The following is a 23,588-nucleotide window of genomic DNA, read 5'->3' as shown; positions in this document are numbered from 1 at the left end:
AAATAATACTTATTAAGAATAAAAAGGAAAACAGGTCAAATACGTTTGGCTTAATTACATTTAAGTCAAACTTGTTACTTTGCCTGAGTTGAGTTTTGCACTAAAAAACATTAATTATTGTCACTCACAAACTGGTTAAATGCATATTTATTATCTTTCATCTCTATGCTGGGCTGCGCATATGCATATGCATATGTCCAGGCAATAGTTGTGTAGTTTGTTTCATTTACTCATAAAACAATCTAATTAATTACTTATTAGCTATTCTAAGACTGTGCATAAAATGTCTTGGGTTTTAAGTGCAACATTCCTAATGGGTTTTGCGCTGCTAGCTAATATACATTTTCAGAAGTTTATGCTTTTTATAACCCATTTAAGTGATTTTAAGGCTTCCCGAAATTCAAAAAGTATTCAGATTTAAAACAGGTTCACATAAGTTCAGGTTCTATGGGACAGAAGTCTGCTTTTTGGCTTATGTGACTATATATACTCTATGGTATATATATGGGTATTAAAATAATAAATAAAAAGGTTTTTGTGCTTAACATTAAATTTGATAATTGGTGCAATAATTATTTGCATATGACAGTGCGAAATATGAGCATAAATATTAAGCAACAAAAGTCAGAAACTTTCAAATACGTTTGTTTAATGGTTTTCAAAATATGCCTGCCTTCAGTTAAGTCTAATGCCAACCATGCCAAAATAATCGACTCTTAAGCCAGACTGTTAAGAACAAAAAAAAATTAGTGAAACCAAAACAAGAATTTGGTATAATATAAGCCATTCGCCGGCTGTTGCTGTTGTTAGCTCAATTCTAATTTTAAATTCTGGTTGCCCATTCATATATATTTAGACTTTCGATGTTTCCAAGCCAGTTTTTTATGCACACCCTTGGCGTAAATCATTTGAATATGTGATCAACAAATAAAAGTGGCATCCAGAAGCGTCTCGTTATCGATCAACATGTGTTAAGATCTATAAACTTTTCGGGTTGGACTCTGAGACCAAATGTGACGTGTGACCAAGAACGTAAGACCCTTCATCTATAATAAAATGTATGGCGGTATGTGTGGCTGCGTGGCAGGGCGCGGACGTGCATGGACGAGGTCGCAATCGGTTGTCATTTTGTGTAAACGAAATAAAATCTTAATTATGCCATTGAAATGTGCGCGTGCAACAACAATTGACTGGCTGCTCTGTTAAGACAATTCCAAAATGATTCTCATTTGACAAATTAACATTGTCCAAAATGGTTCTTTAAAGTGCGCTTGACCCTCTGTCACTTGATTATTTTGGCCATGTTGGCAAAGCCACAGCGAACTGTGCCTCAATGGCAGCAGGATGACATTGCAGTCGACGCTGTTGCTAACGGTTATCATAATGAGCACGATTTAGTCTAAGGCTTGATCAATTCTGCGCAGCTTGGCATGAGCCGGATTTGTAGCCGGTGTGTGTGTGTGTGTGTGCGTGTGTCTTTTTTTTATTTTGCTTTCACGGTCTAGGTCTAGGTCTTGGCTAGATGCCGGCTGTCGGAAGTCGCTGCAAAGCCGACAAAAAAACAGCTGACCAACATCGATGATAAATATACGCGGTGAAACAATCTAGCTACCGCCGTCTCATAGCTCCAGTTAGCCCATGGCAAAACGCTTTTGACTCATAACTAATAATAATTTGTGTACTAAAATGTTTATGCATAGATTAATTTTTTGCTCAGATGCGCGTCTTTGATTAATAGCCAAGGTGATGCAGTTTGTCAGCGCTGCAAGCTGTTTGAAACATTTCAATTTCACATCTAGCCAAAATACAAATATATATATATATATACCCTATATAATGTTAAGAGTCTTTTTAAAAGTCATGCTCCGAAAGTGCAGCGTCATTAGCCGGCAAATAATTTGCTGAATTGAAGCAGACTAAAGAAAAAAAAATATAACAAAAACATGTTGCTCAACAGCAATTAAAACTAAGGTAATAAATGCAATAATTTTAATTAGCAACCACACATGAAATCAATAAATTTCTAACTAAATTAGCACAACGTGCCGGAGGCGTGGGCTATCCAACTTGACCGCTAACCCCTGTTGCTTAGTTCATTGATAAACGGAAACTTTTCGAAAGGCCCTCTGGCTGTTGACTGTCAATTTAATAAGCAGCTATTAACCAAATCATCAGATATATATATGTATATGCTATTATTCAATGATTTGCAATTAAACAACTAGATCCAATTAGTTAACAATGTTACACGACTTTATTGCCAGCGTCATGGAAACAGTTAGGTTTTTCAATTTGATTTTCGTTTGGCTTTTGCGACGATAAATGTAAATTTATCTTCTTGTTCGTATTAGCCAAAAGAGTCCGCTGCTTAGCCGTTTTATTGTGACCTTGAAAGCTTTTATCGGCTCAAAAAATTATAGCCTTTTCTGTGCTTTGTTGCAGTTCGAATAATATTGTTTTGATAGCTATCAGACAGTAAAGTGCGATGCTTCATAATCTCTTTTAATCCTACATATTAAAATTAATTTTAATTCTGTGATAAGTATTAATAGTTTTATAATTGTTATTGCTTACATCATTATTATTATTATTATTAATACTTTTTTTTTGTAATATTATTTATTATTTTTATTATTATTATTATAATAAATATTGTATTTTTTATTATTATGATTACTATTACTATGAATATTATTATTATTATTATTATTATTATTATTATTATTATTAATATTATTATTGTTATTATTATTATTAATATTATTATTATTATTATTATTATTATTATTATTATTATTATTATTATTATTATTATTATTATTATTATTATTATTATTATTATTATTATTATTATTATTATTATTATTATTATTATTATTATTATTATTATTATTATTATTATTATTATTATTATTATTATTATTAATATTATTATTATTATTATTATTATTATCATTATTGTTAATTTTATTATTACACTTAATATATAATTGTCCATATATGCTACAGTTTAAATAGCTTATATTGGCCAGATACTAGCCTAGAATTTGAACCCGGATCCTCGTTGTTAATTATATATGCACACTAAGAATAAGCTATTATTTAATACATCACATTATATCATAATAAATCTGGTTTGTGCTGTCATATACCCATTTCTTAAGCAATTATAATACTTTTTGCGATTTCAATTAAACAGTGCAAATAGTTGGAAATAACAAGGTAAATAAACAAAACTTTTTGTTGGCTACAACATTTTCTTAATTTTAATATCACAGCTTTTGCGTCTTGTGGGGCCCTTGGGGAAGTTATGTATTCGCCTGGTATAGTTAGAAAGGATTTGTTTAAAAGTAGATGCCAGTACAAAGGCTGATCATATTATATATCACCAAGAGTATGGCTAATAACATTATATATATATATATATATGTGAAAGAAAAGTTAAGCATACAACACGTATAGTTACATGTGAAACTATATTTTGAAATATGTATATGTTTTGTATAGAGAATCTAAAAGTCGTTAGCGCTCAACGTTAATTGTTCTTGTTTGTTTTCATATATTGGCAAGCACACAAATATTTTGGTACTAATTGATAGCACAAACTGAGAAGTTAGTTGGGCAATACCCAATGCAAAAGGCTTGGACCAAAGAATCAGTAGTTGTGGAGACATTAGGAAAGGCCATAGCACATATACACAATCTCCGAACCATAGATCCATTGATGGCCGGCCATTGACGGCTAGCTCCCGACGCTCACTAATTTGCCCAAAAGTGCCGTGTGGCCATGTGGCAAGCCCGGCTGTTAATCAGTTGGCCAAATATATATATGCGTTGCTTACAAATGCCACTGAGTCTGAATGAACGTCATATTTATGCATGTACCCATCATCGTTCACTTTGAGGCCAGTCAAAGTACATGAATCGCGTCATGACGGAGCAACAACCGCACAAGTTGTGTGTATGGCTCGTGTTAAGCGAGCGCAAGAAAACAAAAACAAGTAAAAGTGATCTAGTGGCAGTGACCGACTGGGAGATACCCTGAACACAGCTTCCTTCTATACATAACTCCATCGTCTCGCAGCCACACAGTATAGGAAGTGCAGTCTTCAACATAAAGCTTCGACTTTGACAGTCCATTCTTGACATTTTCGGCATCCAAATGTGGCGTCTAACTGTGCAAATGGTGGAGGATTCAGAAAGTTAAATGTACTCAATCTGTGTGTACTATACGAGAATCTAGATGCAATGTTTTGTGTATGTTACTTTCAAAGTCTTCGAGCTAAAGAACTCGAACTATGTCAAACTTGCTCTGCTTTTGTTATGCTACTCTCTAGGTTTTAAGTCAGGCGTACATGGCTAGATGGAATATTCTCTTCAAACTGATCAAGAATATATAAAGCTTATGGGGCTGCTTGCGACTGTCTGTTACATACACTCCCGTGCAAACATTATACCCATTTTCAGGGGGTTCAGGGTATACAAACATATATAAAGTCTCTACGACTTTGGAGTTGAAGTGAAGACAAAATCATAAACGCCGTTTAACGTGTAGTTAGCACAAGTAAAGCCGCAAACTGGAAATGTTCTTGGCAACATTTAGCCCCCGACTTTGAACTTGAACAGCGTTTTTTTATTTCTTTTTTTTGATTCTGAGTTAATATATGCTCAAAATAATAGCCCAGGCCAAGCGAGTCCAAGAATAGTTCATCAGACGCTGCGTCTTTGGCCAAACAAAATTTCAGCTTGAACTTGACATAGTTGGGTTCATGCGTTTCTTCATTAAATCGCGAACTGCTCACCTCAAATTGGCCAACTAGAATTAAAAAAACATAAAGCTATAAATTAATCAAGTAAAATGCAAAACGTTTGCATAATGCTATACATTTAGCGCAATATGTAAAACGTCTAACTGTAAGTAGGTTTATCGGCTTTTTCGCAGTTGGTTGCGATCAGGAAACGGAAGTAAATAAATGATTTTTTTTAATTTCTGTTAACTAATCTTTTTTCAATACGTTAAACGAGTTTCTGGCAAGGGCACACAGCATCAACGGTATTTCGCTGATTTCGATTAGCCGCAAAAGCGCTGAGGCTACATTTGCCAGCTCGATCGATCCACAACGCCAGACGCTAAATTATTAAACGGCTTCATATAATTTGATAGATTCAGACGGTATTTCCGTGCTTTAAAACAAGTTTAATTTGCGCCACAGTACACAGCGTAAAACTAGACTAGTGATAAGACTAGAACTATTTCGCAGTGCAATGACTTTTTACAAACACATTCTCATGTGTTCTTGGTAATACGCAAGGGCTTCAAATCACATTTACATGTATTTTACATATTTGAGAGATAACGTGTTTTGCACACGTTTTGTACTCCATTCAAATTTAACTAGCATAAGAGAAGATAATATGAAACGGTTTATTGTTCTAAAGATCAAACCATAGCCAAAGAGAGAAACCAGAGCCACATTATTATACTTATTTTGATGTTAGAGATCAACGTTTAAAAATGTTTGAAATCAAATTTTTAAACACATTCTATCGTGGATATAAATATATACAAAAGGTACAAATATATATTTAAATTAAGAAACAATCTACAGTTACGCGTCAACTCAAAATTTTATTAAAAGTAAAAATCGGTGTAGTTTTGAAAAAGTCTTTTGTCTTTTCTCACATTTGTGATAAGTTGAAGTTCAAAAACAAAAATTTTATATTATATTATATTATTTTTTAGAACAAGAAAAGATACATTTGACATTATGTTAAATATTTTTTATTTATTTATTATCCAATATGCAGAAATGTAAAGATCCAGAACCCTTCTAATTAATTTGCCAATAAAAATATTTTAATACTTTCAAAATCGGATTACTTTGCACCTACTTAAGTAGTTAGGGATGATTGAAATCTATGATTAATTAATAAGTATTTTATCTCTTTATTGGAACAGTTCGGCCATGCGAAGAATAGTTAGTAGACTTTAAGGCGTTGAAAACAGCTTCAAAGCTTTAGCATAAGCAACGAAAAAATCAAAGCCAAGCTTAACTTTGAAAAAATATCTGGTCACATCTGTAGAAGCTCAAAGCCAAGCTTAAAGCAACGAGCTGTAGATGGCGCTAACAATGCTGCAAAATATCTGAAAAATGCGCAAGCAACAATTAAACGATTCATTAAACATTTTATTACATATGAAAATACTCATCAACTTGTCATTTGTGGCTTGTAATAAACATATTAATGTTGTATTTAGGTAATTAATGTAATAAATGCCTTATTAATTAAAAGTGTCATTTGCAAAACGCCTTTGGGAGTTGCATTTGATCAGTTTTTGACAAATATGAGAATCCATGACAAGCTGTGGGCAGAATAAATGTGTAAGGCGAAATTAACTAATAAGTAATTTGTAATAACTCGGAACTTGATACTGTCAAATTAGGAACTGAATAAAAATAATGCGGCAAAACAAAGAGTCAAAGAAATTTGTACATTTAATTGCGCGTCTTTTTTTTGTTTATAAAGAATCGCAATTAATAATTAAAAATCAATAATAATTGTTAACGGTTTTTTTTTTACGATGTTTATATGTAAATAGTTGCGGAAGAAATTAGCATATTCTGCAAGTGGTTCGTGTCTTGCGGCGCTCGACTCACAGCTCGTGGCAGCCGCCTCGTCAGCGAGGTGGAAACATCTGCAGCACGATAATAAACCAAATCAACAAACTTTTGCATATGATTACGATGTGTGTTTGTGTGTCCGAATGATCGGAGATTGTAAAAGACACGGCAAACAAAAGCAAGCGACAAATCTGGTTGAATGCTGCTGCGGCCGGAAGACTGCGCGCTACGCTGCGTATGAGTGATGTCTTCCATTTGCCTAAGGATAAACTATTGATAAGTGACTAACGGCTGTTATCATTCACAGCTGTAGGCATACTGTCTAAGCCGGCTAATCGTAAAAATGGCAATCTTGGCCCAGAGCAGCTGGTACCAGTCCAAACCCAACTGGACGAGTTTTGCAGGCCATAAAAAGAAAAAAAGATAAAAATCTGCCGTTGGTCCGGCAGGGTCAAGTTCAATTTGCCGGTGACACAGTTAACCAAATTTCAACTTCAAGTGACCCCAGCCCCAGCTAGGTAACAGAAAATATTGGCCATTAATTCATATTGATACGGAGTTTGCCTCAAACTTGACCCGGAAGTGACATTGGCGAGCAATAGCGATCGGCGTGTGGCTCGTGTGTCGAGCTCAAGAATCGCGCCCTGGGCTTTAAGAATTCATATGTAAATTATCAAAATGATATAATAATTTTTCGACAGGTTTTAGTTTTTGTCTTACCCGGTCAGGTGTCTCCTTGAATAGAGCCGCAATCAACGGAACTCAATGGCCAGCCAAATGTCAACCTTGAGCGTATGAAGATTTGTTTTTAAACTTTTTTATTGTGCTCTATTTCCTCTCCCTGTCCATAGACACAGTCTGATATTACAACATGTTTGAACATTTTGAATACTTAGCACTTGCTCGGCTCTAGTCAGAGGTCAATGCGTGTAATTCTAGTGGACCTAAAGCCAGAAAGTGTTTAAAGCTGAAATATGGAACAAGGTTTGGGTATGCCAACAAATAACAGCTGTACCTAAAGCTTAATGCGTGAATATACATATATAGTATGTATATAATTTATATAGAATATGTTTCCGAGTTCTTGCTTGCTCTCTTTCGGCCAATACCATATTTTCTAGCCAATAACAACAATTATGGTAAGCATTAATTATTATACAAATGCTGCAAACGTATGCGCCAAAATCAATTAAAATTCAGTCAACAACTATTTGAAATAACCGGCAAACCTGACAACACTCTAGAGCCCGCAATAAACCAAATGCCAGCTGAGCTTTTGCCAAAAGGCTGTTGTCATTATGATCAATAGAAACAAAAAAAAAACAAGACCAGGCAACGCAATGAAACGCAGCTTCCAAGCAAATGAGGCGACACAAAAGAACATTTAAGCAGCAGATGAGACAACAAACAACAGCAGCAGCATCAGCAGCAACAACAACAACAACAACAACAATTGCCAGCAGCAGCTAGCCAAGAAGAAACCATCACTAAGCCAACAACAACTAGTTAAGGGGGGGGGGCAAGGGCCAGTTTCGGAAAAAAAAACAAAATTCAAAAGCTATAGACGAAATTTTTATACATAGCAGCGAACAAATCGGCGTAGCAGTTCAGTACGCGTACAAGTCTCGTGGGTAGCGGATGCCAGCAGAGGTCTCTCTCCCTTAATATACCAATAATTATAATTATACAAAATAACTAAAACTAAAACTAAAAAAAAAAAAAAAAAAGGAAAAACAGTTGTCATGGTGTTAGCATTAAGAGCAGTCACTGTTGTTGTTGTGGTTGTTGCTGCTGCTGCTGTAAATTAAGTGTAAAAATCTTGGAGAAGGCAACTGTCAACTGCGACGATTGCGACAGGTGCTTGTGCTCCGATTTGTCAGTGCTTAAATATATATACACACATATATATATAAAGAAGATTTTGAAAAGACTTTTAGAATTCGTGTGGAACTGCAGTGCATGCGCTTATCAAGTAGCCGCAGCGGGGCATCTCTGGGAGCTGGGAGCTTTTTGAGCTGCGCGCTTGGTTAATTATTATGTAAATCATATGCAAAAATTTAACGGCACCCGCGTGTCAATAGGTTGTCGCCAAGGTCATTCAACTTTTGGTTGACCCCACCTCCCTCCCCCACACAGAGCTCTCACTAATTAAGCCACAAATATGACGCATGATTCTTACGAAATGTTGTCGCTTCGATTTGGCAATTGTTGACACAATTTGCTGCACACCTTAGGTGTTGCCAAGGCCCAAGGTAGAAGAAGCTGCCTGCCCCTGCATAGCTCCAATCCCATTTTAACAAATGACTAACCAAGTGGAAACCACACACACGCACACACACACAAAATCTCTAGATGATCGGAGGCGCAAGGCAAGGCAAAGCGATTTGTATGCCTTGTTTTCGGCCAGTACAACCGCCTGTGGGTTCCCACCGAGGCACAGGTGTCGCCGTGCGACCATTGGTCAGAATGGGCTGGCCGAAACGAAAAAAACCAACAAATATGGCAAGGTCTTAGGCATCATTTGTTCATTAGCCAAGCGCAAATTTGATGGTTCATTTGCGCGTCTATTTGTTTATTTGACTTTTGTCAGTCTTAAAATTGATAATTTGAAAACCCGATTCTGTGCGGCATAGTTTTGGGCCGAAAATACGGTTTTTTTTCTCTTTCAAACACGGGCTTTTTAGCACCTCTATTTTAAGGTGTTTGTTTTTTTGTTGCTTTTGGTCACAGCTCATTTTCTGGTTCGTTCTGCGTTGATTGTTGCAGCAACGAAAAATCAAACAAGCGGCCAGTGCAGGAAATGAGCCAAAACCAGTTGGCTTACGGCTTGCGGCTTGTTAGAGCCAAGCTTTGCCCTTCAACATACAATTAATATATTTCATTTTGATCGAGCCAAATAGATGAAGTTGCCCAGAATATTGGTGCTAACCAAAAAACGCAGTCACGGAAATGGCCAAAATTCGGAGCCACTTAAAGCCGCTTGATAAATGTTGGCCTTTGCGGAGTTCAAGTAGCCACTTCTACCAGCTCGTTTACAGTTATTAGCGGTTTTTTTTTGTTGCTGCTGCATTTTGTTAATTATTTAACGTACAATTTGTTACTGCTTCGTTCGTTTCGTGCCACTGTGCCACACGTGAGCTGCGTGGATGCCCAACATTTTTGCTGCGTCGCCCAATTACTTGTGATCTTGTGAAGCAACTTGTTTTCTACGCTTGTTTAATTCATAATAATGAATATAATTTACTCTTACTCGGTTACATGATAATTTTGCATTGCACAGCAATCACAAACACACTCACACACACACACACACACACACACAAGCAGGCACAAAAACAGCCGAAAGTAAACGGCGACAGCTTTCAGCAGCCCAGGGTTTATTTTATACACTTGTAGAGGGTATTTTTGTTTCGTCATGAAATTTGTAGCGCATGAAAGGAAAGATATGCGATCAGTAACAACAGCCGAGTCGATATGTCCATCTGTACTTCTGGCTGTTTCTATGGGAAATAGACCCTCAGGCTTAAAGCTGTCATCACGAATCTTCGCATAGGTCCCTCTTTATGCATCCTTTTGATCAGAATATCATTGAGCTTCCATAGGAAAATGCGGTTGAAAATGAAGTTATTTGGTGATAAAGTTTGTTGTTTATCTTTTACATAATTAGTTGTGCCATGCTCCACATATATGATCCAAGCTTAATCAACTTCAGGCAACCTTATAATATTACGCTCTAGAAAGAATCGACCAAATGTTGAGCTTTACTCAATATTAAACTGTTTTACGAGTTATCTTAACGTAAGGTCAACGTTAACGTCAACAAATACGATCTTTACAATTCTCCTCGCATATCTTTCAAGCTTAAAGCCGTTTGTTTGCAAGGGTGTTTAATCTTCGGCCTGTCAAAGCTGGCAGTTCTTTCTTGTTTTAGTTTTTAGTTTTCGGTGCCAACATGAAGCCGAAACATTGCGTTTGTCTAATAGCCACGCCTTAAGCGTTGACATCACACAGCAAACTGTATATTTATCTGTATCTGTATCTGTATCTGTATGTGTATCTGTGTCTCAATTTGCATCTTTAGCCGCTTGAGCGTGCCGCAACTAAGAAGTCAACTGCTATCGTGTTTTTTTTTTTATTTTAGCCAAATCATGTTCGCTCGGCAACAGCAACAGCAACAGCCGCTGCAAAACAAAAAGACCCAAACGATCTTGTTAATGGCAAAGTAACTGGTCGCTGCTGCTGCTGCTTCTTCTTCTTCGTTTTAACCATCAACATATTTTTAAATATTTAAATATTTATGAACTTGAAAAACGCACACTTTTTCTTAACTTATTTTCAATATGAATTCTCCCTCCCCATTGCAGAACATTGGACAAAACTCGTTCGCTTAGACGCTTGCGCGCTTAGCAGATTTTTAAATTTCACACACAGCAACAACTTCTGCTTCCCCCCTTCCCACCGGTAACCCACCAAACGTTTGTCTTAAAACACGACAACCAGCAGAGGAAGTTGACACACAAAAATTTAAAAATGGCGGCCGTCAACGCAACACAAACGGACTATTGGAACTTTCTGTTCATCGAGCTGGCCGGTAAGTGTCATTTTTGGTGGCAACAGATTGCATCAGGATTCAAGCACTTAACCTTTCTAATTATGTATTATCCTTGCTTATATAGATCCGCGTACCAATGACTGGTTCCTGATCAAATCGCCGCTGCCGCTGCTGACCATTCTGGCCTTCTATCTGTACTTTGTGCTGTCGTGGGGTCCACGCTTTATGCGGGATCGCAAACCCTTCAAGCTGGAGCGCACGCTGCTCGTCTACAATTTCTTTCAGGTGGCGCTCAGCGTTTGGATGGTCTACGAGGGCGTGGTCATTTGGCAGTATTACAGCTGGCGCTGCCAGCCGGTCGATTGGTCACGGACGCCGAAAGCGTACAGAGAGGCGCGTGTAGTTTATGTTTATTATCTGGCCAAGATCACCGAGCTGCTGGACACGATCTTCTTTGTGCTGCGCAAGAACGATCGTCAGGTGACATTCCTGCATGTCTATCATCACACAGTCATGCCCATGATCAGCTGGGGCACATCCAAGTATTATCCCGGCGGCCATGGCACCTTCATTGGCTGGATCAACTCGTTTGTGCATATCATCATGTACTCGTACTATTTCCTGTCTGCATTTGGACCCAAAATGCAGAAGTATCTGTGGTGGAAGAAGCACATCACCAATCTGCAAATGGTAAGTGCAGTATAGATTACTGTATATGTATATGTATGTAATCGTGCCTATTTATTTCCACTTAGATTCAATTCTGCTGCGCTTTTATACATCAAACCCAGCTCCTCTACACCGACTGCGGCTATCCGAGATGGTCTGTTTGCTTTACGCTGCCCAATGCCGTGTTCTTCTACTTCCTGTTCAATGACTTCTACCAGAAGTCCTACAAGAAGAAGCAGGCAGCGGCCAAGGCCAAGGCCGACAGAGAGAGCATTACCAACAACAACAACGATAGCTGTGCCAAGAATCTAAATGCTGCCATAGCCACAAACACAGCACAGCAAAAGAAGGTGCTGTAGAGCAGCTCACCCCTCCAACCTCTCCAAAAATACCACCCACACATACACACACAAATACGTAATGGGAACTCACATACAAAATCTAAATATGCACTGATAAAATGGTTTATCTAAAGTTTTGAAGATCGCCATAAAATTATTATTTTACTCATTTTCCAATATTTAGAGAAATGCAGAAAATGTGTAACATTGCAATTTTCTAAAGTTGATGGCAACTTTCGAAAATTTAGGCAAAACATTTCATTTTCGAGTGTGGGAATTAAACCATCTAATGCTTAAGTCTATGGAGCGGGCGTTGTTCTATGCACAACTTTGTTGACTAATTTGTTAAGTAATCCGCCGCTGCCGCCAAAAAAAATAAGAAGAAAAAACAACAAGAAGAAAACAAATGAAAATATTGAGAAGTTGAGGTTCGAGTTAATAGGCAAACATTTAAATGCTTTTCGCAGCCGACGCTTCGTTTGATGTGTGTTTGACACAAATGAAAGAAGTTGTATGTTTTACGGCCCAAAAAACAAAAACCTCGATTTAAGTTAAGCAAACCCCTAGGAATACAAGAAGAAAAAAAAGGAATTAGTTGTTTAAATAAGTTAAGATACGCATTTGGCATAAGCAAATGTGCCTTTAGATATTATACAAATAAAGTGTACATTTATATATATATATATACATATAGAGATATTGGCATGTAAAGTACTTAGGCACAAACGAAAAGAAACCACAAATACAAAGAAATATACGTCATATTTTTCCAAAAAAAAAAAAAAACACACACCATGAATTTTTGAATTGTTTTTAAGCATTGCGTATAATTTCTGGTGCTCCATGAATTGCAATTTTATCTTAATCATACGGATAAAGCTGAGTGTAGCGGAAGCATTGAATCTTTATCCAAGACATGGACAAAAGACTTTAACCAAATGCTTTGGGCGTGTCAGAACAGGTCCCAGAGCTCGATCGATGCTTGCCATGCAGATTGATCAAGCTCATGAATTTTAATATAATTGCAGAACAGATATTGCCATTGTTAAGAACCCGGCAAGGCAGTCAAAAGACAATATACATAAACCGATTTCAAGCTCACCTTGAGGATGACAGCCGTTGAGATGAGAATATTTTTATATATTTATATAAACATATATATATGATGCGCACAGGCCATGGGTTTTTCACACAACCTTTTATTGATCAATTTGTTTGAAAAACGGAACCTTAAAACCCAAAGCGGAAGCGAAAAGCATAATTGACGGGCAGCGAGCAGCAAGCAGCGGGCAGCATCTCTGAGCATCAAGAGCTGCCAACAGTAGCATTTGAGCCGGTTCTGCTTTCGGCCTTGATCTTGACCACAAACTCTTAGCGTCTGCGCATTTGATTCTTTGTGTCTTCGATTTTCGGTCTGCTTTTGATATTGTTTAGATTATCGCAGATTTCAGCGCAGGGTCGTGATTTGGGGTCGCCTAAACAATTCATGATGCTATTTTTTTTCAAATTAGAAATTTAATAGCTTTTGGTCTAATTAAAAATAATATTCAATGACCATTAATCTGGTATAAGAGAAATAAGCCTTTTGTGAGTATTTAAATTTATTGTTATTATTATAATGTAATTTACTTCAGTAATACGTTTCCAATTGGAATTAATTATGAATCAGATTTGAAGGCTGCATTTGTGTTTAGATCTTCAATAAAAAACAACAATCTTGATCGAGCTTAATATAATAGTGGAGTTGTCTTTAAGTGAGTATATGTATGTGCCGAATCGTTATCGAGCAGAAATAATAAGATTTGTGATTTTTACAGTTCATTTTCGCACTCATTTCCATAAATTTTCAATTGCGCCTCAAAGTATGCCAGTTTTTTGACGCAAATTCCCATTTTTCAATATATTCGAAACGCTGCTGACCTAATTGGTCAACGTATTTGTCAACTCAACGAGACCTTAACTATGCAGGTTTTTAAATACACATCAGGTATATAAATAACTGGCCTACAGTCCAAGGGAACTGAAAAACGAGAATCCGGGCTCGAATCCGTTGCTTGTTTATGGATGTAGTATTCTCTTAGCTAAGGGCCATATTAGTCAGTACTATATCTATAATCGTATCTATATATCTACTGACATACACACACAATTTGGTGGGAGCGAGGCATGATTTCCCTGTTCTAAAATAATCTCGATCTTTTCATGCAACAGGACCATTGTTCAAAATTGCATTGTAGTGCCATAAGGCCTGAGGGACATAGCTGCATTGACTCAGCAGATGACGCTGAGCATGAAAATATATGCTTTATGGGCATGGAGAAGTCTCCTGATGCAGTTACATCAATTATCCCTAAAAAAAATACCAGTTTTACCAACTTTCAAAAGGTTCACGTGCTAATAGCAACCGCATAAAATATTCCACCTTCAAATTGTCAATCTATATATAAAGATTACCAAAAATACAGACAGACAGATGATTGGTGCGGCCAACGCGCTTTATACTTGATCTCTGGAAGACACGACTCGTTCAGGAACTTTCTGAAAATTCATTTGCATATGTGGTGATTAATGGTATGATATACTGCCTGAACAAGGGTGGGCGACTATGTTAAGTCCCTCGCCTTTTTATTTCTGGAATAACTTGTCGGCATGGACTCGCACCGGACAGCATACCAGAACAGCTTTTCGCCGCTTCGAGCACAAAGTTTTAAATAAGAAATTATTTAGGCATCATACATATATCAGGCCACAATAATAATATACCCTTTGCCCCATGTGTAGCTGAGTATTGGATGAAAAAAAAGGAATTTGAATTTTTAATTTCCTTTGAATTGGTGATTCTTAAGAGTCGCCATAATGTCTCAGCGAATCGCTGGATGAACCTGTTTTTGTGTTAGATGAAAAGAAAAAAAACAAATAAAATAAGAAACAATTGCATAATTATAAGGCACGCGAGTCAAGTTCGAGTCGAAGGCCCCGTGATTTGTCTGGGTATTAATCATTGCAATAATAGAAACTCAGCAGTTGGGATCTGCATAAATTTAGTATATCGCTTGACACGAGCTAATTTTCAGCGTTGGTCTCAAGTTTCAGGGGCTTGGGGGAACCCTGCGGCTATCGTCAATATATATTATATATATATATATATATTGAAAGACAACTGGTTTGTCAGGTGATTAGAAAGAACTCGAAGGCCAAAATGGTTTAGAACGCATAGAACACATTTGAAATAGTAATAAAAAGTCAAATTGATTTTTTTGTTTTCATTTTAAAAAAAGTTAAAATAAATTTGGATTTATTATTTTGTTCAGAAATCATATAATTGGAAACAATCAAATTTCGAATAAAAAATTAACAATAAGTTTCTTGCATTTCAATACTTAGGGCAATACACAGACACGCACGCACTCACACACACTCAGGCACACGCACACTCGCACACAAACACTTACACGCCTAGGTATTTGGATGTAATCTTCTGCTGTTTGGCATAAACTTTATACATTCTACATTTAAGAAGTTCATTATTCAGAATCATTTCATATACAGTTAGGGTTATGGATTAAACATTTAACACTAGACTTAAGCCCTGCTCTAAAAAAAGGTAAAGTTAAACTATAAACAAAGAAACCCCACCAAGCCCCGTGCATAGCCTAAATGGATCATTCCACCTTCAGGGGCTTCACATTGTTGTTGTTCAGATCGATATAGGGCTTGAAGTCGCTGCTGCTGTTGTTGTTGGTGTTGTTGTTCTTGGAAGGCATCGGCATGCAGCCCATGCCGCCGGCAGCGCGCAGGGCCGACTGGGCCAGATTCAAGCTCCTGCCACCATTGCGCATGGCATGACCATTGGCATCGAGGCTCTTGTTCTTGTTGTAGGTCTTGCGATAGAAATTGCCAAAAAGATAGAGGAAGATGATCGTGTTGCCCACAAAGAAGAAGGTCAGTGTCTTTGGCATATTGCAGCCCTTGGCGCCGACGGTCAACATGTAGCCAAGGATGAGGACGAACTGTATCAGCTGAATGCTGGTCATATACTTCTTCCACCACAGATATTTCTGATATTGAGGTCCCATCGCAGCGACCATATAATAGAAGTACATAATGATGTGCACGCCAGAGTTGAGAATGCCAATGATGACGCCCTGCTCGCCGGGCGCATACTTCAGATAGCCCCAGGAGAAGAGCACTGTGATCGTATGATGATAGACATGCAGGAACGAGACCTGATTGTTCTTCTTGCGCAGCACAAAGAACGTGGTGTCCAGCAGATCAATGATCTTCGAGAAGAAATAGAACCAGGCGCCCGAATAAAGTGCCAAATTCTGTTCTCGTGTGCGATTTATTTCGCATTTCTTTGATAATATCGATGCCATGACATTGCTCTCCTTGATGGACTGTGGCAGAAGAGTGTTACATACAATTAACAATTGTCTCCGTTAAGTATACGCCACGTGTACTTACCGTGCGACACATCCAAATGGAGTAGCAGACCTGAAAGGCATTGTACAAGACCATAACACGCTTCAGATCCATGGGCTTGCGATTCTTCATGTACTCCGGCCCAATCTTAAGCACAAATGCCAAATAAACCAGAACAACAGCGACAACGGGAGCCGGTGAGCTCATCAGAAACCAGCTATCCACCGTTTCATCTGTCCCAATAAAGTTTGGGCTTAATAAAAATTGAACAATATGTAGATCAAGTTGTCTACACTTACCCACACCCTTGGCCAGACCGGAGATGCGCTCCTCGAATATCTTCATGTAGGTCGTCATTTTAGTTTAGCTACGACTGCAATAAAATAAAAAGAGATCGCAAGACATTTAGAAATTTTCGTTAGCTCGAGCGTGTTTTTTCGTTTTTTTTTCCCCCATTTTTTTTTATAAATTGGCCGCTTGACGTCTGTAGAGCGCGTTGCCAAATTATTGAATGAAATATTCTAAGCTGACCGCTGCTTAGACAGGCCGCGCACGTCCGGCTCAGCTCCGAGACGGAGACGGAGAGGGAGACGGGTTGGAGCTGTTGCTATTGCTGCTGCCTGGAGACGGGTGCTTGATTATGCTCGCCAGGTGAGCGTGCGCGGCATAGGAATGCAGTTAAGCACGCAAATATTTTATTTAATGAAAAGAAAATGCTTATCCCATATGCAAAAGGGGCCGCTGCCGGCAAGGGAGGCGGAGCCGGCGGCGGGGGTTCGACGCAAGCCCAAAACCGTATGAGCAATAAATGACGCCAGCAACTGCCACACAGAGGCTGCAGCAAGCACTTATACAAATGTCTCAATTGATCAATGCCAAGCCGGTGCAACAAGCAGTTGCTATGAAACAAAAAAAAATTTAAAAAAAAAAAAACAAAAAACTAAAATAAAACTAAAAAAAAAATCAATAATAAAAGAATTCGCATAATTAAAACGCGCGGCTTCTTGATGGCTTTTGGTTTTAGTGGTTCTGCGGCAGCGACCGCAAAGACCTGATCAAGCTGTGCTGTGGTATTAGTGTGAGCGCGTGTGTGTGTGCGTGTGTGTGTGTGTGTGTAGTGGCATTCTACAAGGCTAGATTTGAATTTTTCGCCTTGGCACTAAAGTCGTATAACTTTGGCATTCATCTTGCAGATGCCAAGTGTAGCTACACACATGGGAGATTTTAGTATTCAAGATGGCGCAGACTCACACACACACACACACACGCGCGCACACACGGATACTGCGACACATAAAGGCAATGTTCTAAGCATTTACATAGCAACATCTGCTGCTTGCATAACTCGCTTATGGCTCGCTTATTTAAATATTGTATATACACACATTTATTCCTTTTTGTTATTTAAATTGCACGCGGAACAGCATTGAGCACATTTTTTTTTTTTGGTAGGAGGTTGGGAGGGGTTTCTGTTTTGTCTGCACATCAACTGAATGTGCTTAGAAAATGATTAAGAGACATTAATTTTCAATTACTTTACGTTTCTTTTGTGTGAGCCCCGTTGGGTAACTTGTTTTATGTTTAACTTGAGTAAACGTATTTGATCTAGTGCCTAGAACCGTAACATAGCCAACACTTCCGGTTGACGGCCTTGCTAGGGCCGCCGTTGAATCCAGTATTTTGTTTTAATATTATGTATTTTTAATTTTGGTTTTGTATTTTGTGTAAGTTCTTGGAAATTTCCAGTTTGTCGGCTGGAATTTCAACAGCTTCGGGCCTCCGCGTTTATTGAACTGAACTTGGTGTTTATTAATTTGTAAAACTTCTATATATATACTATAATTATAATTATTTTTGTTGGATTTGTTAAACGTTTTATCCAAAGCCTGGCTGATCGATCAACAAGTCTGCTCTAAAAACGAATTGTTATGCGAATGGGCGACACGCGAACTCAATGTACTAGTTCAGCACACCTGGCGTATGCTTGATGTATATCTGTGTCAATATACATCGCTATCTGAAGAGCTGGCTAACTGTGACAGTTGCAGAGCTATTGTCAGCTGTGGACATTTGATGACTCTATCAAACTGATCTTACACGAACGCTGCAATGCCAACGACTGTGCCACATTTGCAGCCCAGACAATTAACAACCCCAAAGGCTAGCTATGGTGGACCGGACTGTGCCTGAAGCAGAGAAGCGTACCAAGTGACGCTGGCAATCTGCTGAGCCCCGAAACTGATTTGTATGCAAGCCCAGGCTGGGCCGAGCTGCTAGCGTCAGCAGCAGATTGACACTGGAGACAGGAAAATAAGCTGCGCGGCATTATCATGACCAAAAATGTGACGCCAAACGACGGACAGTCGGCCGACTCGATAGCTGGACAGCTGACAGCCACTGCACTTGCCCTTGCCCAGTTTGGGGAGCGCACCTTATGAGCTGATACAGTTTGCCATCGTTTTGTAAGCCAAAAGGCCGCTGGCCGTGCAGTGTGAGCTGTCAATATGTCTAGGCTCTTCCGCCTCATTAGTTAAGAGCATACAAAAACCAACTACTTAAATATATAAATAAATAAATAAACAAATGAAAGCAATAATGGATGAGTAGGGGGGGGGGGGGGGGAAACAAAACAGCAGCGCAGGCAGCGCAAAATTGATTTGTATGCATAATTGATTTTGCGAATTTCGTAGCCTTTAACAGCGTGTATTTGTCTCGAATTGTTGCTTTTCTAAAAAAAAATAAAACAACAACAATAAAATCGCAGCGTTGTCAGAATTGGAATAGCTCAGCGCTGGGTTCGATTTTTATTTTATTTTATTTTTTTTCGGTTTTCGTTTTTCGTTACAGCAGCATCGACAGCTCGTGTCAAAAATCGTGTCCAGACTGAAGCTACTCCAAATGCTTGACATCTAATTATTGTGGGGAAATCAGAAACAACAGAAACAAAAAAAAAAGTGAACCACAGCTGACAAAAAACCAACTGAACTAAGCGAACTAAGGTCGCAGAAGCGCAGTTTGGCTGGCACTGATCCGTGTATATACAAATGCATCTATGTAAAGCTATTCTTTTGTTTTTTCACACGCCGCAATAAATGATCTTTACTGCAGCTGCATCTGCAGCTCGCTAGTTGCACTTAGGTAATTGCACTGGGCAAATAATTACAGGCCAATGGGCGACAAATGTGTTGATTTTTTATTTTTTTATCTGTATAATTTTCCCTCTGTCGTTTTTCACACAAATGCCGTGTGACCCCCAAGCTCAGACTCAAAGTACCACCAAAAAGCACCAGATCTAAGCCCCGGCACGGATGTTTGGTGTGTGTATACATTGTAACGAGATTTTCACACGCATATATGCTAAGTCAATTCAAACAATCGCTCGTAGACACAGACTTTTCTATATAGCACTATACACAGACAGAACAACAAGATGCAAGTGCGCAAATGCCAGATGGATAGTAAGTATATACTAAGACGTCATCTGCTGTTCCATGAGTCATCCAAAAATGTAGATAAAGTTCGGCAGAATCATTTTTTAAACCAACGATAAAGTTGAAGATAATCTATATGAATATATAAACATTTTTTTTAAATTGTATTAGAAACTTCAATTGGACACATTATGATTAGGCCATTGAAAATTGAAATTTAAACTCTTAAAGTAAAACCACAATAATTAAAATCGTATTAATTCCAGAAAAGTCTTCCAAAATATAAAACTTTGGATATATTACTCTTTTCTTATGTAGTATTTCTGCACATATACAAACATATATGCACACATGAAAAAAAAATATCTATATATATATTCATTAATACATTGCACATTAATTTTCAAGTTTGGCTAAACCTATTATGAGCTATATTAATGTGTTTTGTTGCCGTTTTTTTTTTCAACTTGGACTTAATAGATTTCCTTATTGTAGTAGTAGTCAACGCTCTATGGTTCTACGAGGCACGGTACGGTGAGTACGCCGTATGGAAATGGGGCTCATAGAGCACATGCTCCATGGTACTACTATAAAACCAAATACATAAATTGCTTTGCATAAACCGTTTTGTGAATTTGTGCTTTTGTTGGGGGTAGTGCAGAGGTTAATCATTTAGTTTTGCTAGCGCCAAATGCAGACACTCGGTCATATATTATATAGCCAAATTTATGTGTTTACTGACTAGGAATTAATTTGACTGTCGGGCCAAAGTTTAGCCGAAACGCTGCGTTGGCAACAGGGCAGCTAACCATTGAGGTTCGTCTTCGGCAAAGAGGCAGTGTTTAATTAGTTAGTAAATATTTGCAGCGTTAATTGGGTTTTGACTATTCGGGTCTTTTCATGTTGTCAATAGCTTTTGAGACTATTGCACGTGATTCGGCTCGAAAGCGAATGCTCCATTTGTGGGCTTAGCCATGAAGTTGGGTGTGTGTGTGGGGCACTGAGCAGTGGCAGCGGGGGCAGCGGGGCACCGGGGGTAGCTGGTTAGATTTGATCTTGGTGCAGCTGCAATGCAATCGCCATTTATTGATTACAAGTTCAAAGCGTTTAGTTTTGGCCGCCTCAAAGTTGCCAGTCTTGGCCTTGGCTGACTGGCAAAATTGCAGCAACAGCAGCACAAGTAGCTGCAACTGCAGCAGCAGCACAGCAGCACAGCAGCTCCTCAGACAAGTTTTCAGCACTTAATCTATGTGCATTGCATTGGGTTAAGGTCAACTAGAAAAAAATCAGACAGCCAGAGCCAAGCACCAATAAAGAAGCATTAGCAAAGAGCAACAAAATTGCAACTAACGACAAATTAGTCAAGGCAGCCAAGCTCCAAGCCCCGTCGACCAACTGGAGCCCAGTCGTTGCAAACATCACCAACTTTGTGTGCACAGCAATGCAGGTTAGTTTGACAGAATGATTTAGCAGCCAGTTCGGCACTGCCCACACTGCTTTGGGGACGCTGTCCAGCTGTCAAAAGCTGCACACAATTGGCCAATAGTGATTTATGCATGTGTTATCGATAGGTTTCACTTTCACACTGGTCTATTGTCGATAACTAAAGCGAGACACTTCCGTACCTGTTTGTACTTTGTAACTGCCTGCGATGATCCCGTTGGACACAAACACACACGCACACACACACACTCGCACTGCACCACGAAGCACTGAGCTGCTGAGCAGAAACTCACACTGGATATGCTGGGAAAATAGATACGAGAAAACCGTCAACGGCGAACGCCAAGAAGACACTAATACGGAGTTCTACACGCTCGGCTGTATAAATAAACAAAACATGCGCGCTCAACCGCCGGCCGAAGCGTTGACGTCGCTGTCGACGCTGCGCGGCCAGCGTTGGCAGCGGCCAGAACGTGGAGCCAGGCCCAGAGACAGCGGCACAGACACAGACACACACGCACACAGTCAACGCAAAAGCCCAGGCCCAGGCCTGTCGCTTTGGTTTCGGCTTGGTCTTGGTCAATCCATTTGCCGTTTCTTTGTTATACGGCTTGATGCAAGTCGAAGTCGCGTTAATTGCCGATTTGAGTTGCGGAGGGTTATTTTATTTTTTATATTTGCGTTTTTCTTTTTTATTTTTGGTGGTAAGGTCAAGTTTGAAGCAATTAATGCGAATGCTAAGCGGGCCAAAAGAAAGCAAAACTGTTTTTTTTTTCTGATTTGCCATTTTGTGCAAAATTTTTGTTGTTTATATTTAAAAAGTTTATTAACCTCTTTTTAAAGTCACGCGCTGTACATCGAGATGATATCGCCCGGTAAATCCAAAATACAAAATAAAAGCCCGCCGAAAATTACAAATACAATATCTACTCAAACGCTAAGAGGCATAAAAATAGCTTCCACTTAATTGATTTATTATCATTGTCACGGCAACAAATTGTAATGTCAGTGCACGAACTAAAAAGGCATCTCTTATGACATGTTGCTGCTCCATTACGGTATTTTATGAGAAATTACGCAAATGCGAAACCAGTTAACACATTTCATTTATGGGAAAAATGGCCCATCGAACAGTCAGAGCTTTCCCAAAACCCAACTGCTAACTACATAGACCAATATTTACTCCAGTCCAAATAGGCAATTCAATTGTCTCAATACCGGCTCACCAGTCTTCCGGGTCTTTAGTCTTAAAATACATGTTTCAAAACCGAATTGTATTTACATATTTAGTATGTTTATCATTGGTATGCGCTTCGTGTGGTTTTTAATTAGTGATTTTCTCGATTCTCTTTTGTCTAGCAGCGATTAAGACCTTGAACTTCAATTTAAATACTATCATCGTTTAATATGATAGAGTTTACCGCTACGAGCAGCTAATACTGATACGAATACATAGTTCAGTGGCAAGTTTAGCAGCTCCTTGGCCGAGATTATGCTAGCTCCGGCTAATGTGAGCTTATCAGAACGATGCCTTGACTTTGTTAATACGTTGACCTGCTTTAATTTTCTACCTGCAAGCAACAAGCTAACATTTGCAATCATATTTGTACTGAGTGAAAGCCGATGTGGTGTGCAGCTATTACGTAATTTTTACAGCTTGTTAATAAGGTTTCTCATTATTTTGAACGTTTTATGTCACATAATGGGCTACAGTTGTTAAATATATTGACAACCTACAAAGCGCACTTGTGTTTGAAGACATTAAAATACTGGCCCTTGTTATCAGTGCTGTAAAATATATCAAAATAGTGGGCTTTATATCTGTTGCCGCTAATACCTATCGGCCCAAATTGGATTTGATTAGAAAACATATCGATGTTTGCTAAATTTAATTTAGTTAAGCGCCGTAGACCAGTTGCGGATACTCTTCATTATCTCCTAGATGAAGTAAATTCGCATGAGTTCCAATCGTAATAACGTATATATGATTTTATTTTTTATCAATTACGAAATTGTTATCGTTGTAATATAGAAAATATATACAGAATATTCTTAACTAGTTTATGTATTAAACATAATATTCTGTACATTTTTCTACACAAGGCCA

The 23,588-nt window shown here is 38.4% G+C and overlaps 2 protein-coding genes across 5 annotated transcripts; one reads left to right on the top strand and one right to left on the bottom strand.

The window, feature by feature from the left end:
• Nucleotides 1-8,225: 8,225 nt before the first annotated feature.
• Nucleotides 8,226-14,145, top strand: sit (stuck in traffic). Its single transcript, XM_064696997.1, has 6 exons — nt 8,226-8,273; nt 10,988-11,214; nt 11,300-11,865; nt 11,931-13,772; nt 13,855-13,939; nt 14,003-14,145. The coding sequence occupies exons 2-4, from the start codon at nt 11,154-11,156 to the stop codon at nt 12,201-12,203; spliced, it is 900 nt and encodes a 299-aa protein (XP_064553067.1). The 5' UTR covers nt 8,226-8,273; nt 10,988-11,153; the 3' UTR covers nt 12,204-13,772; nt 13,855-13,939; nt 14,003-14,145.
• Nucleotides 14,146-15,469: 1,324 nt separating this feature from the next.
• On the bottom strand, nt 15,470-21,834 carry bond (james bond). Of its 4 annotated transcripts, none has more exons than XM_064696876.1 (4): nt 21,775-21,834; nt 16,907-16,980; nt 16,650-16,840; nt 15,470-16,582 (listed from the first exon to the last, which is right to left on the bottom strand). In XM_064696876.1, the coding sequence occupies exons 2-4, from the start codon at nt 16,962-16,964 to the stop codon at nt 15,848-15,850; spliced, it is 984 nt and encodes a 327-aa protein (XP_064552946.1). In that variant the 5' UTR covers nt 16,965-16,980; nt 21,775-21,834; the 3' UTR covers nt 15,470-15,847. The 4 variants fall into 4 exon arrangements, with proteins under 4 accessions (XP_064552946.1, XP_064552948.1, XP_064552945.1 ...); XM_064696878.1 differs by having other exon boundaries at nt 21,664-21,787; XM_064696875.1 differs by lacking the exon at nt 21,775-21,834 and adding an exon at nt 18,143-18,446.
• Nucleotides 21,835-23,588: the final 1,754 nt, after the last annotated feature.

The sequence above is a fragment of the Drosophila montana genome, unplaced genomic scaffold (assembly GCF_035044405.1).
Source record: "Drosophila montana isolate Dmon_TW-CO22-7 unplaced genomic scaffold, ASM3504440v1 contig_3848_1, whole genome shotgun sequence".
NCBI classification, from domain to species: domain Eukaryota; kingdom Metazoa; phylum Arthropoda; class Insecta; order Diptera; family Drosophilidae; genus Drosophila; species Drosophila montana.
The sequence above is the reverse complement of the archived record's forward strand: the minus strand, read 5'-3'. Positions and strand labels throughout refer to the sequence as shown.